At 42.6% G+C, this 15,274-nt stretch overlaps 1 protein-coding gene across 1 annotated transcript; it reads left to right on the forward strand.

Moving 5' to 3' along the window:
* The first annotated feature begins 240 nt into the window (after nt 1-240).
* Nucleotides 241-14,917, forward strand: postnb (periostin, osteoblast specific factor b). The gene is made up of 21 exons (XM_080844194.1): nt 241-383; nt 1,003-1,101; nt 4,934-4,998; nt 5,500-5,657; nt 5,770-5,934; nt 6,048-6,194; nt 6,560-6,701; nt 7,906-8,118; nt 8,252-8,386; nt 10,102-10,250; nt 10,456-10,592; nt 10,835-10,965; nt 11,087-11,217; nt 12,019-12,121; nt 12,474-12,541; nt 12,745-12,790; nt 12,880-12,909; nt 13,066-13,290; nt 13,491-13,511; nt 13,817-13,906; nt 14,200-14,917. The coding sequence occupies exons 1-21, from the start codon at nt 265-267 to the stop codon at nt 14,265-14,267; spliced, it is 2,442 nt and encodes an 813-aa protein (XP_080700320.1). The 5' UTR covers nt 241-264; the 3' UTR covers nt 14,268-14,917.
* Nucleotides 14,918-15,274: the final 357 nt, after the last annotated feature.

Raw genomic sequence — 15,274 nt, forward strand, 5'->3', positions numbered from 1 at the left:
TTTTCTAGTCTCACCCCCTTCCCCATCAAAATGACTCACTTTTTTTCCCGTTTTTCGGCGTGGTGTAGAAGCGTGTCTGTGTGGAGGGCTAGGGGGAGTGGGGTGGGGGTGGGGGTAGGAGGAGGCGGAGGGGGCTGGTTAAGGCATCTGACAGACACTTTGCCAATCTCCTTCTCTGGAGAGACCCATAGTATATAAGCTCCATCTCTGCACCCTGCAGCCCACTTCTTTCTCCTTAGATCCAGTAAGTAGAGGACACAGAGGATGAAACTCCTATTTGCAGCTGCCCTTGCACTTTTTGTGCTGTCCACCTTTGATCAGGCGGACTCATCATATTATGATAAAATTATGCACCACAGCCGCATCAGGGCAAAGAAAGAGGGGTAAGGCTTTGATTCATTTAACTGTAATTGTTTTTAACTTAGTTATTTATGCCAGCAAGAAGAAATCTTAATTCTTTGAGGAAAGAAAGAAAAAAGTTGATAGTTGAGGTTGATTGTCTGCATAACCTTTTTAGTAAACTTCAGTTATAATGCATGCTTTATGCAAGTGAATATTTACATGTAGAGATTATGCAGCTATTATAAGAGATTACATAACAGTCATTATCCCTATTGGAGTGTTGGTTGCTATTTACATTTTAGTTCTTGCTCTTGATACTTTAAGATGTACAGAGTCTATTTTTTATTTATTTTTTACCATTAATTTTGTAGTATAACTGCATGACAGTTGCAACTCACATACATGCACAATTGCAGAACTCTAATTGGTAAAATATGCATATGGATTTGCATAATCATTTCAATTGGTTGTACTATAAGGGCCCACATTGCAATAGCACACTAACCACACTTTAACCGGGTTAAACTGCAGATAGAGACGTTATTGCATGAGAATGAGAGGATAGTATATATTTGAGAACAGAAGACAGTATATCACCCCTCGCTGTCCTGTCATGGTAACTCTAGCTTCTCTCTCCCTCCTGCCACTCCACTTTGCCAGCCCTAATGTCTGCGCTCTCCAGCAAGTCTTGGGGACCAAGAAGAAGTACTTCAGCACTTGCCGTAATTGGTACCAAGGGGCCATCTGTGGAAAGAAAGCGTAAGTGGGACTGTTTTACGGCTTCCTCCGGCCAGGCCGCTACAAGCACCACCAAGTCAGGGACCGCGAGCTGTAGCGATGAGCTCTCGAGTTGAGGTTGAAGGCCAGAGGTTTTACGGGAAGGGTACGGGTCGGATTAGTCCGACCCCACCCCCACCCACCCACCCACTCAACCCCCTTGATAATTCCAGGTGTAAATGATGCTCCCGGATCCCTGCGAGTTGGAAACTGTGGCGTCAAACAGATGCTATTTCCATCTGCCTCTCAGAGAAGCTAGAAGAATTATAGCTCTGTCTCTCTCTCTATGTCACTTCTGTTGGAGAGGAGGATTGCTCACTGGAGCTGTCTGTGGATTTATGGCACCGCTTTGGGCTGGGAAAAATCACTCACACATCCATATGCTCCAACTAAAAAAAACAGAGATGTTTCTGAGGAATCCTCAAAGGCACGGGCTAATGCAAAGTACATTGAGCAAATAGATGCTATTGACATGCACTGCAGCTAAACTAATTTCCCTTAAAGACTCATAAAAAGATATGTGTCTTAAAGTTTTACGACCCCCTTAATCATAATTGAATAATAGTGCAGAAATCAGCTTGTCTCAACACGTCTAAGGGTGGGGTTAGGGCGAGGTTGAAAAAATGAAGGTGTTGAGGTAGAAATTGAAAAGGAGTCTGTGAACACAGAGCATGTATAAGCAAGCTTTGAGGGAGCTCTTTGTGCACCATCAAAAGAGAGGAGGCTTTTTTGTGAGGGAAATTGTTTGCAGGACTGTGAAATCGTCTGAAGGAGTTGGTTTTTTGAAAGACCGCGGCGGTGAACCGCTCACGCTAGACTGTATGTTTTTACTGTAATGTCTATGGCTGCGTTTCCAGTTTCCGCGGTCGGAAAGGAGGATGTTAGCACAAAAGGGGTGGCTTTGTGTGCCCTGTGTAGTCTTAGTCGAAACAGAAAATCCCTGGCCGTGGGGGGAACACCGCAAATTATCTCTGGGTTTAATCTCCTTGGGCCTGGCTTCGTTTCCAATGCCATGGCACAGTTGCCCAAAAGCGCTGTTCCATGTTACGTGTATGTAGGGTTAAGTAGAGCTCCCTGGCCCTTTTCTGCTGCTGTGGCGTTATTTCACTCTTGGAAGGCATGAGGTCTGCTTTTTTTTGGTTAGTTCTGTGAGCTCAGCACCCCATTTTAAAGCAGCCATGCCAAGTAGGCTGATCTATTACCCCAGTAAGGCTCTGGCTCCCATAATCATACGCTTTCATGAGAAGATATCTATAGCAACTGTTTAAACAGTCACTGAAATGGGTTTCAGACATGATCTGAACTGGATTTGTTCTTGACTTTGGTGCCAGTAGTTTTATGTGTGTGGATATGGATTGATTGGGTTTGAATTATGTGGAGGTCTTGCCAGAATTGGGATAAGAAACACAGGAGTATTATCGATCATTAGAAAACAAAAAATAAATACAAATTGAATGTAACCTGTGGAGGAATCCCAAGCGATGTACTCAAATGTTTTGTTATGTCTACTGTGGTAACATTCAATACAGTTTCTAAGGTAGCCACATGTAACCTGTGTTGAATGTTATTACAGTGGGCGCAGGTGTGAAGGGATTTATCAGTGTGGCATGGCATTGTTCGCTTGGAAAGTCTGAGACACGGAGTCTCCTCCTTCAAGAAGTGCTGACTTGACATGGCTTTGCCAGACTCCCGGTGAAAAAGAAACAGTGTTTGTTCTCGGTCTCTCAATTTTCTGTCAACCGTTCTTCTATGTGTTAAGCTGTTTCGTCTTTCACCCTGCCAAAATGTCTGGATCACAACTGAACCTGTGTGACCTTGTGTCATGCACCCCAGCAGCCCAAACCTTGACTCCAGCCCAACCCCCCCCCCCCCCCCCCCCCCCCCCCCCAGTCTCTTTACCTCGCTTGAAAGCCTCGCGCCACAGGAGACACTAACAGTGAGTCATAGACCTCTCACATGCACTCTCTCAACACCACGCCTCAGTCACTGTTTTAGAGCCTCTGACTTCTTCTGTTTGGGCTCCCCCCCCCCCCCCAAAAAAAAGAAAGACCATGTTCGCTTTGAACACCTCGACTAAACTCTTGGTTGTTTTTGTTCCCAACTTTCACTGGAAGCCTTCGCAGATTTCCATTTGATACTTCATCCACCAGCCCGCACCCCTTCCCCTCAAGTCAACCTCCTCCGCTCAGTTTCCTTCCTCTGTCCCAACTTACAGCTCCAGTCTGTCTGGACCTCTGCATCTTTAGGCGCATTTGTATCCAACTGCTATGCAAGGGCACCATATGGAAACGTTTGCTGGTGTGGAGGCTTCCCAGGACTCCCAACCCACTGACTACACCGCCCCCTCCCGCGAGCCCACCCCCTTACCCTGACCCTCAACCACCACCACCAACACTCCACCCCCGCCACACACACACACACACACACACACACACACACACACACACACACACACACACACACACACACACTCTCCATCCACACACATGAGTCATAGTTGTGGTAGCTGCTTGTGGTAGCTGCTGTCCCCGAGCTCCATTTCTCCATCACCATGTTTAGAGAGGAAACTCTTCTTGCAATCTCACATCCCTCTCGGAGCCTGCTTAGTGTTATTAGTAGCCTCCACTCCAGTCGTAGCAAACTAAATCCTTATTTAATAGTGCTGACATACACATGCATCATTAATGCTCGATGCTGTGGCCTTTGATTTATTCACACAAAATCGGCCATAGGCTCGAGCATCCTGGCACACCACCAAGTGATTTTTTCCAGCCCCCTTAAAGTTCTCCCTGTGGTGTAGAACAATACTGAAAGGCTCCCCCCCACCCCCTTCTACGTGTAGATATTCTCACCATATTAACAATAGGCAGTCTTATTGGAGGTTAAACAGTGGCTGAGATCCTTTAAACGTGTGTTTTACAGGCTGTTGCCCATGTGGCAATACTTACACTCCAATGCTTATGAAAGGGCACTTATTGCCAGTTTATTGTGTGAAGTTGATTAATGGCCACAGCGGAAGTCCCAATTAATTTCTGGGGTATGCAGTTATACTTGCCAGCAGACTGGATCTTAATCTAAAATGGAGTCTACTTGAATATGATTTAGCTATTTCCCTTTTGTGAGGTTAGAGTACTTGTAAGGCTATTTGCAGTGCGATTAATATTTCCCCTGATATCTCATGAACTATTCTTTAGTTGTTTAAAGTATTCTAAAGCCAAAATTATTCCAAAATTGAATGAATAATTTATTATATTTGTATGGGCCCATTTATAAAACTCTTTGGGGAAAAGGCATTTTCAATCTCTTCAGCACAGTTTACAACTCGAATCGAGCACTCACTATTATGTTTCACTCAAACTTCCAAAAATAAACCCTTGTGGTATAATGATTGCGTTTTAAAGTTGAAGCCTGTTGTGCTTTGTGTAATAATTATGCAGTGCTAACATAAATCTTGTGGTTTCGGGGTGCAAACTTTTGGACCACGTGGTCTGTTTATGTATGCTGACAAACGATGGAAGCCATATGGGAAAACGATCTGTTTCCAAACCGCAAGGGAGTCAATAATGTCCACTGTGCTGATTCATGCTGCAGAAGAGGCATCATTCAACAAACTAAGGGGGCGAGAGAATCTGGGTAATCTGGTGTTTGAGTCTTGTGTAGTCTGAGGTTTTGCTTGAGACCACATGAATGATGAGATGACCATCAAAGAGCATTGATGGATTTAGGCAGTCGTAACCGTATCAAACACAGTATTATATTGTCATTGGAGATGCACTGTTCCAAATGACAAATGTATTTGTGTTGTTTGCTGCAGGGCTGTGCTGTACGAGTGCTGCCCGGGCTACGAGAAACTGGATGGGATGCTTGGATGTCCTGCAGGTGAGATTTTAGGCCGTATTCTGCATGTATTCAGCACTTCATTCACTACTAAGACTACTTAAGTACTTATTAAGTATGAGCATTTAAACACTTAAAAACTGATAAGCACTCGAAACCTCTTTTAAATGTTTGCGTGATAGGCTGTAGGTCAGATGTGGAGACCATTTTCCATTTAATGTCCTTATGTACTGTACAGTACCTCTTCCATTGATTATAAACAACACATACTATATATACTTTGTACTACTATATGTATTTGTGGAGAGGGTTGTAATTAGGTTCATGGATAAGGTTAGTAATGTGTAGTTGTAAGTACTTCAATGAAACTGTCTCTAACATACGATAATTAATTACTTACTTGAGTCAACTGTAAAAATGACAGGTAATATAAAATAGGCCCAGTTGTTGTCTCTGTTCAGTACAGACACAGTCGTTCCATAGGGTCCAAATGACTGTTAGTGTTGGTAATGCAAATAATTGTTAAATATGCTTCTTTCTCAGTGATGGCTATTGATAATGTATACGGAACTCTTGGGCTGGTGAAGGCCGTGACTACCCAGGACTACTCAGACCGTTCCCAACTGAGGGAAGAGATTGAGGGGATCGGATCATACACGTTCTTTGCCCCCAGCAACGAAGCTTGGGATCTTCTGGAGCAAGTAAAAACATGTTTCTTGTCATGTTTGAAATCCCAAATCCTACAACAACATGGGTACAAAAATCCAACATGGATGACACCTCTCTCTCTCTCTCTTGTTCTCTCTATCATAGGAAATTAGGAGTTCATTGGTTAGCAATGTTAACATCGAGTTGTACAATGCCCTGCACTATCACATGGTCAACAAACGTCTCCTGACGAAGGATCTGAAGAATGGCATGACGGTCACATCCATGTACAACGACCTCAGTCTGCAGATCAACCACTACCCCACTGGGGTAAGAGCTACTCCAGAGCTGCTCAGACATCCAAATTATCTGGATAAGACGGTATGGACATGCTCTGGTGCTGTCAAAAAAAGGCAACCATTTTTGTTTGTTCTTGATATTAGATCGTCACAGTGAACTGCGCCAGGATCATCCATGGCAACCAGGTGGCCACAAATGGCGTGGTGCATGTCATTGACCGGGTCATCACAGCCGTTGGAAGGACCATCCAGGACGTGATCGAGACAGACGATGACCTCAGCTCACTGATGGTGAGGGAAGCTAATTTCCTACAGTCGCTGAAAACAGCTGACCACATTTCCTATCCATATATTTTTGCAGTTTGCATAACTGATATCCCCAGAAGCCATGGGGAGCCCCAGTACATATTTATGACACAACGCTAATGTATTGCACAACAGTAGGATGTTGCATTCAGCTCAGATGTAAATTCTACAGAGGTGGAAACTAACTCCGGACTGGATAAAACTGAGAGACTTTGTCTGAGAATACTTGCACACTCAAAATCCTGCTAGTTTCTAGGGAGCAACCAATGATTATCATTTAGTTGTGTATTGTACTGCTTCTTAGTGTATATCCTGTCTGATATTCAACACTGTCTCTGAATGAAATGTAGAATGCTGCCGAAGCCTCTGGCCTGCTGGACAAACTCGGCGAGCCCGGACACTACACCATGTTCGCTCCCACAAACGACGCCTTCGGCAAAATCAGCAAGGAGGTTCTGGAAAGGATCATGGGAGACAAGAACGTTCTCCAAGGTAAACGCAGTAGGCAGTGGAAAAGGGCCCCGGTGCCCCAGTGGAATGCCTTTGACAAATACAGAGCCAAAGCTCACACATGGGGACAATAAGAAGTATATGAGCGCTTCTCAAAGGTTATATTGTTGACAGGCGACACAGTAAGTCTTTGGAGATTTGAGGAGCTCACTAACATGAAGGCTCCGGAAAAGGGCGGTTTCAGTGTCTAGGTTTTTTATACAGTCCAAGAAAAACCTAAAATACCGTTTGTAAATGTATATTCTTTTAAAGATTTTAATTTGGAACAGATGAGAGATGGCCGTTTAGTCTTCAAGTTGGGTTTGAAACTCTCAGACAGTTGGAAAACATTCCGCCAACCACATATTGAAGATAATGAAAAGGAGGTTTAGATTTCAACGATTATTTCAGAAAGGTTCTCCTAAATTTGCATTAGATCCAACAGTGTTTTCCCATAATTTCACAAAGTCTCAATATCATGAGTCTTATGAGGAGTCCGGTTACGTAGAAGTAAGCCGCTCCTCAAAAGGAGTGCTTCAGAGATGTCTCTGTAAGGGGGGAAAAATCCATGTGTCTGGGTACTTTTCATAAAGATCAGCAAGTCGTTTCATGTGAGCATCCTTGCACTTGAATTACACTACACACACAGGACTGAGTGCACAAAGCAGCTGCTTCATTTTTACAAACCAGTGACAATTGGCATCGATTCAAGTCTCTACCAGTTTATGAGTCCCGCATCTGACTTTTACTGCCAGATCAGACTGCCTCATTTGAAGATCAATGGCGCACATCTTACACAAGGCTTGCCTCGGGAAGGGTCCAGTGGGATCCGAGGGTTATAAGGGTTGTCAGGTTCATAAACACACTGTTGTAAGACTGTAAAATTAAATGCACAGGTTACTGTCTTTGGCAGCTCATCTCATTATCTGTAAATGGGTTTAGAGGCAGCACAGGAAACGAAAACACTATTTCATGTCAACAGACTTGTAATGTTATTCGTGAATTACCTACTGCGTTATCATGCTCATGTCATGCAGACATATACACACAGTGCGCCTTTACAGAATATAATTCACGTTGTTGCTCTTAAACCTGAGTTAAATGACTAGCTTACTTCTCAACAATAAACGTCACAAACTCTGATGAGCTGGGAGTGAAATCAGTGAGAAGGTGAACTCATAGCTTCATCTCTTTGCTTTCACCTCAGCCCTGCTCAACTATCACCTCCTGAACACGGTCCAGTGCGCAGAGGCCATCATGTCTGGAGCTTCCCACGAGACCCTGGAGGGCCACAACATTGAGATTGGCTGTGATGGTGACAGCCTGACTGTGAATGGTGTCAAGATGGTCCTGAAGAAGGACATTGTCACCACCAATGGTGTCATTCACCTTATCGATGAGGTCCTCATGCCAGACTCAGGTTAGAATAGATTGATTAACCTCTTTAATTTGATTTGATGCTTTTTAAAATATGCCATGTTGCAAAATGCCAATTTACTCCCATGTTTAAAAGACTCCTGAACTAATTTGACATTAATCCTTAATCCTCTAAGCTAAACAGGTCATTGAGCTGGTGGGCGACTCCCAGTCAACCTTCGGGGACATGCTGTTTGAGTTGGGTCTGGCCTCCTCCATGAGAGCGGAGGCCGAATACACTCTGCTGGCTCCCATGAATAAAGCCTTTACGGGTGAGTCATCTATCTTACCGTCCCAAACATCTCTCCCCCTGCTTTCTCCAGCAGCTGCAGGTGCACAAACACTCCACTCCAGCACTGCTGAGGTTGGAAAAAACATCTGGTTTCCCTGGCCTGGTGATGACTCACGGTCCTCGAGGTGTGAAAGGGGTCCCCCTAGGATGAGCTTAACGATGCAGGGGCCATTGTAGAATCCATAGTAAAACACAGCATGTGCACGAGGTTGGAAAGCTGCATATGCACTAAAACAAGTCAGATGTATGAAATGCAAGATTCCATGCCCCTTTTTTTTTTGGACATCCCCAATCAACGAGAAATTGAACGCACATGCATGAGGACCACTCTCCACTCCATCCTCAGTCACACTTGTTTACACTAATGAATATAAATAGGCCAAGGATACCCCCGTGCTCAGATTCAGACAAAATGACAAAAGCTTTCGTCAAAAAGTAAATTTCACTGAATATGAGGTTTCAGTGAATATGAGAGTGCTCTTATCCAATGTAATTCAAGAAAACTAATTTTATTCTGCAATTGTGATCTTGCATTTATGAGAAACGGGCAGAGTGTGGCAGGGGTTATTAATGTGGAGGGGGTCAGGAACCTCACAAAATAATCCCCTGTCACTCTGGGAGTTGGTGAGGGTGTTTATTAACCCCACGTCTTATAACCACGGTGTCTTGATGGGCAGTTCTAAACATGAAAATAACTGCAAACATATATTTAAAAAAATATAATTAAATGTATTGTGTCCCAAGAACCGCGCACCCTGTCAACGTAGGATAAATGAATCATGAGTTGATACAGGCCACCTTGGCACTATAAAGTCGCATTTCTGCATCAGAGATCATTTGCACACTGAATGAATAAGAATGCTTACTATTAACAAAGTAAAATTCTACCTCTGACAATGCCTTTATGTGTGCGCAGTCAATCGTTTCGATTGCACTGGGGAAAATGGCTCTCGTTGCAACTTGCGCTTTAATGTTAGCCTGGTCCATTAAGCATTTTCCACCCTTCACTGCTTTAACAAAGGATTAATTAATCATCCAGATAGTTGGTAAGTGTCATGGAGGAGCTTCAAATAATTATGGTGTTGCTTTAATAGAAGTTTTTGCAATTATCAAACTGATCAGTCTCTCTTGGTATACAGTCAATTACCCCAATTATACCGTGGAAACCTGACAGTGCTGCAAAACAAATTTTAATATAGCTAAATATACCTTAAAAGTCCACTGGGTAATCACCTCCCATGTAATTGGCATGACAGCGACATTGTCAGTTCAGCTATGGCAGCAGTGGGTTCACATAATGACCAATACGTGCCCAAGAATACAATGATTGATACTCGGACCGTGTTGCCTACATACATCAAATTACAAAACGTATGTGTCCGCCACAGAGGTGCACATCTTTTTCCGGAAGTATCTTTCTATGAACACCAGTTGCACAATGACCTCCCAAAAAGCTGGTTGGAGGAGACGTCTCACAACTTCAGTCTGTGTTTGTCATCCTGTGATTAATGGAAAAATAATTAACTGGTTTATGGTCTGAGGAGGAGTTGCCTCAAGCTATAGCTCAGCGTATATTACCTGGGTCAACTTATGAGTTTACAAAGTCTGACCTTTGCGTGTCTGTCTGCTCTCAAAAGTCCATTTAGCTCATGTCATGGCTGACAGAGCTAGTTTTTTTTTTTTTTTTTTTCGCAGACGAGGTGATGGCCATGGACCAGAGTCTCCTGAGAATTATCCTGGAGAACCATGTTCTGAAGGAGAAGATCGTGCTCAGCCAGCTGTACAATGGCCAGCTTCTGGAGACCATCTCTGGAAAATTCCTCAGGGTGCACGTCTATAGAACTGTAAGCTTTCAAATGACTAAGCGAAAACATCCTCAGGCCACGTTTCAACATCTTCCATTCCTAAGGATATTGTTTAAAAACTTAAGGACTCTCTTGATGGGGTGTTTAAGGGGACAGGAGGCAAGTGATGGTGACATATCTTCTTGTGTGCTTACTGGTGTCTTGAGGAGTGCCGCTTCTTCTCTTTATGGTGTGTGTCTGGCAGGCTGTCTGCATTGAGAATTCCTGTCTGGTGAGAGGCAGTAAAGAGGGCAGCAATGGAGCCCTTCACCTTATGCATGAATTCATGGCGCCAGCTGAGTCATCAATGTACCAGATCCTGAATGACAATGGAAACTTCAAGTATGTGAATAAGACTTTGGAGGCTTCAATAGTCATGAGTGTGTGGGTTTGTGTGTGTGTGTGTGTGTGTATGTGTGTGTGTGTGTTCATTTTCGTAATTAACAAATTGACTAAGGTTTATTATGATGCAGATTTTTCGGTTGATAAATCTTTAAACTGTCTCTGTGAGATTTAGCAGAACATGACATGTGGTAACTGTTGTCATGGTAATACAAACACTGTGTTGCTTTTCTTGGCGGCAGGATATTCTTGTCCCTGATGGAGACTGCAGGCTTGACTGACGTGCTGAAGCAGGAGGGAGCCTTCACCTTGTATGCCCCGACTGACGAGGCCTTCGCTGGCCTGAGCCAACGTGACATTGACATGCTGACAAGTACGTCCAAGACTCTGTACTCTTCTGTTCAATGATGTAAGGGCTAGCAGAACAAAAAAAATAACAGTGTCAGTGTTGGGCCTGTGAAGAGGAGAGTAAAGTCTTTCTCCCTCGTGTTTAGGGGACACTGGTGCCCTGCGTAACATCCTGCTCTACCACTTAACCAATGGCGTCTTCATCGGGGGTGGAATGGAGATGAGAGTCACCAACCTCTTCAAGACACTGCAGGGTAATAACCTCAAGGTTATGATGGTAAGTACAGAGTACAAGAGTACTATTTAGTTGTATATCAATATAAAGTGAAAGACATTTTCTTCATACAAACAGCTTCTAAACAAAAGCACGATCACATACAAATGCATTGCAGACAGTATAAATCTGCCTAACAATCGTATCAGTTCCTATGAGTTCCTGCTTTATGTCCTGAACCAAACTCTGAGCGTTGCTTCTCTACACTTTCAAAGTCTCTGCCATGTATTGCATTCACAATGCCCTGGCGGGCCTGCAGAGGATGTCTGACAGTCCATCCTGGAAAAGAGATTCAAAAAATTACGCCATGCATTTAGTGAGGACTTCCCCCTCCCTCATGCATATTTCTGATTTCTCACAGGAGAACTGAAGCGAGCATGTAAAGATGTGTGTCACAGCTGTTTTTAATTTTCATCTGACAAGCCGTGCAGAGCCGTAACAGGGTACGCCAGGTTGCAGTTAAAGCTGGCTCGTGTTATTTCCACAGTGGAGTCCCAGCTGTTTAATTAATCTCAGAACGAGAAAAAAAATAATAGTTCTGTTGTTACTACGGTGATGGGATAGACAAATGGAGTGAATAGCTAAAGGAAGTTCAACACCTTTATATGACAGTCCTCACATGCAGTGTTAGGTACATTCACCACACAGCAAACAAAAAATAAGACATCTGTCTTCAATCGGATTAACTAGATTTATCGAAATCAGCAAACTTTAGTTCCCTTTAGATTTGTCAGAATTGTATCTGTAACTGGCTGCCAAATGGTTGTTGTAATATCGTCTTTGTGGCAACACATTTTCATTCAGGTGAACAACACAATGACAGTGAACACTGTCAAAGTTCCGGAATCTGACATTATGGCAACCAATGGAGTCGTTCACTTTGTCAATAGCCTTCTGTACCCCGGAGGTATTTATGACCTTTTACTTCTCTAAGTTTCCTCTGAACAATCCTTCCTTTATCTTTAATTGGATTAATAAAGGGAGAAAAATACTTCACCACTTAGTCAAACCATGTTGGAGAAGGCTTGAGTGTAACTGGTATTATGCTACCATGTCTGTCCTCTCGCAATTGTACTATGCTTAGATGATAGATGATTCCACTCCAAACTTTTATCGCCAGGTTCAAAAGCAATGCAAGTCTGCAAATCCAGATGCTGTTGATCTTAACCTGGAGTTTCCATACTATATTAAACTAAGAGTGCAAAAGCACAGAACGTACAGAGGGCTCTAAAGCTGTCTTTTGTGTTTTCTCTCTGAAGAGATGCCAGTTGGATCCCAGGACCTGTTAACGCTATTGAGGAGGATCATCAAGTACATTGAGATCCAGGTATGGTATCCAGACAAGCCCATACAACAATTTCACATCAGGGAGAGGCCAGCACCCGGCTGGAGGCTTTAATGTAACCTAATGATTAAACAGGGCCAGACATGAAGACAGAGGCAAATTGGGGACAAGCATTTTGCACAGAAAGTCATTAAACTCATCCTCTCTGTCTCGCTCTCTCTCTCTCTCTGTCTGTTCCAATGTAGTATGTCCCCGGATACAGATACCAAGAGATTCCACTGACATTCATGAGTAAGTATGCAAATAATAACTATCATTATGTTACAAAAAAAACTGAGGGAAATTTGACTGAATTACTGTTTTGCACTTTTTTCCTACAGAGAGGACCATTACTCGTTTCGTCGAAAGAGGTAAAGTTGCACAGAATTCCATTTAAGCTCAAATGTATCATACAGGAAGACCTTAGGTGAAGATTATAGAAGCACAGACACAGAATTTGGGGGAAGTAATATATTCCCCCAAAAAATGCTCTTCTGACTTTTACTTAAACCTTTTGGCTTCTTCAGAGCCTGAGGTCACCAGAATCACCAGGGTGATTGAGGGAGAACCCAAAATCACCAAAGTAACAAGAGTCATTGAAGGAGAGCCTTCCATCACCAAGGTGACCAGGGTCATTGAAGGAGCGCCCACCATGACCAAAGTGACCAGGGTCATTGAAGGAAAGCCCTCCATGACCAAGGTCACACGTGTCATCCAGGGTGAACCCACCATGACTAGAGTTGTCGTCGCAGGTAAATCTTTTGAAAAGCGGCTTGTACTTTTTACAAGGACTGGCTGTGTGACTGGCTAATGTGTATATACGTGCATATACATAGTCCTTGGTTCATTCAATCAGTACTTGAGAGCAAGCAAATACCTGCTTTCATGCAAATGAAATAATAAAATTCAAACCGCCAAACCTGCTAATATTATGCATTTTTGTCTTTGGTAGGTTCTGATGTAGATGCAGGGGGTAAGTAACATCATTTCAGTGTGCTCTCTGTGGTCAGTGTGTGATAACAGTGGTAATGCCAATGTTCTGGCCATAAACTGTCCAATAGAATATAAATAATATATATAATATAAATAATATTATTAATAATAACTCAATCCAGCCTCCTCTTTTATCACCATATCTAAATCCATGCATCATAGTATATGTGAAATAATGTATGCACAATACTGAGTGTTTGGGATAACACTTCATACACAAATTGTGTAAGATAATCATTTCATTCATTTGTTCGTTCTTTCTTTCATTCACCTTTTTGTGGCCAGGCTTTGAGTTCTCCAGTTTCTCTACAAGCGTCGATGGCAACCCCCAGCTAACCGCAGCAGAATCTGACAGACTCACCAAGATGATTCAAGGTCAGACTCGTCTCTAAATCTCTTGCCTGTGTATGTGTTGGGATCGTTGTGACAGGCCTAACTAATTCATTGGTTTACTTTCTTCATTTGCTTACTTTAGAATCAATCAGAATATGATCAATAAGCTAACTATACAGTAATCACAAGTTCTTTCCGGCATTTGTTTGTTTGTAAACCTATTTAAATATTGGTGTAATATATATATATAAAGTATACTTCTATGGATGTAATAGACTTGTATATAACAACTATATAATGAACTTAACAAATACTCATTGCATTTCTTTCTTTAGGTGGCGTGCCTAGTGGCGCGTCAAGTGGCAGGTCTAGAAGCAGAGCCAGGCCAAGGCAGCAGGCATAAGGAGTCCAAGCACAATATGACCGAACATATTTAGACTTCAGCTAGCTGTGAAGTGAAGATCTGAATCCACGCAGGCAAAAGGGCTTGTAGATCGTACTTGTTTAACTGAACTAAAAATCTGATTAATTGGGTTGCCTCAATGTAATGCGAATGCTAACTGCCAGACATTTTGGTTCAAAAGTGGTTCCATCAAGTCATCCAAGTGATATGTAAATATTGTAAACTGGTCCACTGAGGTTTTGCAAATGAGGAAAGAATGTGCTGATCACTAAGTCAACGGATGGACTGATGATTGTTGTCAATTACTATCAGTAGACGTATGGCTGGGATATACCTCTGCATGGTTTATGGTGCTATTTTGTTTGGAAAAAAATGCTTCTTAAAATAATTATTGGACAAACTTTTCTACATCCCCAAATAGTTTGTCATGATATGTTCGTTTCCACAATAGTTGGGCTTTCTGCATCCTTTTCTGAATCTGAGGTGTCTGTACTAAGGGTCCCTGTGGGAATGTTGCTGGATTTCAACCTTTTCATAATGTTGTTGCTGCTGCTGTTGTTATTTTAATGTACACAGCTACACAACATTTTTTTTTCAGCTGTTTTATACCAATGTTCAGAAAGTGCCCAATAAAACATTTTCCAGGAGAAGTCGTTTCCTTAAGCTCAGTACCTGCACTTGCTCTCCTTTTTCCGTTGATTCTGCAATTCACAAGTCGCTTGAAACGTCACACTTTATTTGGATGGTCCTCTATAGACTGTCTACAGATGCTGAAATTATAAACAAACTATCTATTGAAACCCTGTTTTGAGATATGAAAGTGGAAATAGCTTTTCACAAAGCCATCAGTGTTTTTGCGGATACATTACAGGGAAACTAAATCCCTCTTAGTGTTCCAAACGATAACAGCTATACAAATGAACTACATGCTTAACCAGGATAGCATGTTGAGACACTTTCTCCTCAACATCCTTATTAAAGTAAAAAGTAAGTCTTCACAAACTAAA

This window comes from Sprattus sprattus (assembly GCF_963457725.1).
Source record: "Sprattus sprattus genome assembly, chromosome: 9".
NCBI classification, from domain to species: domain Eukaryota; kingdom Metazoa; phylum Chordata; class Actinopteri; order Clupeiformes; family Clupeidae; genus Sprattus; species Sprattus sprattus.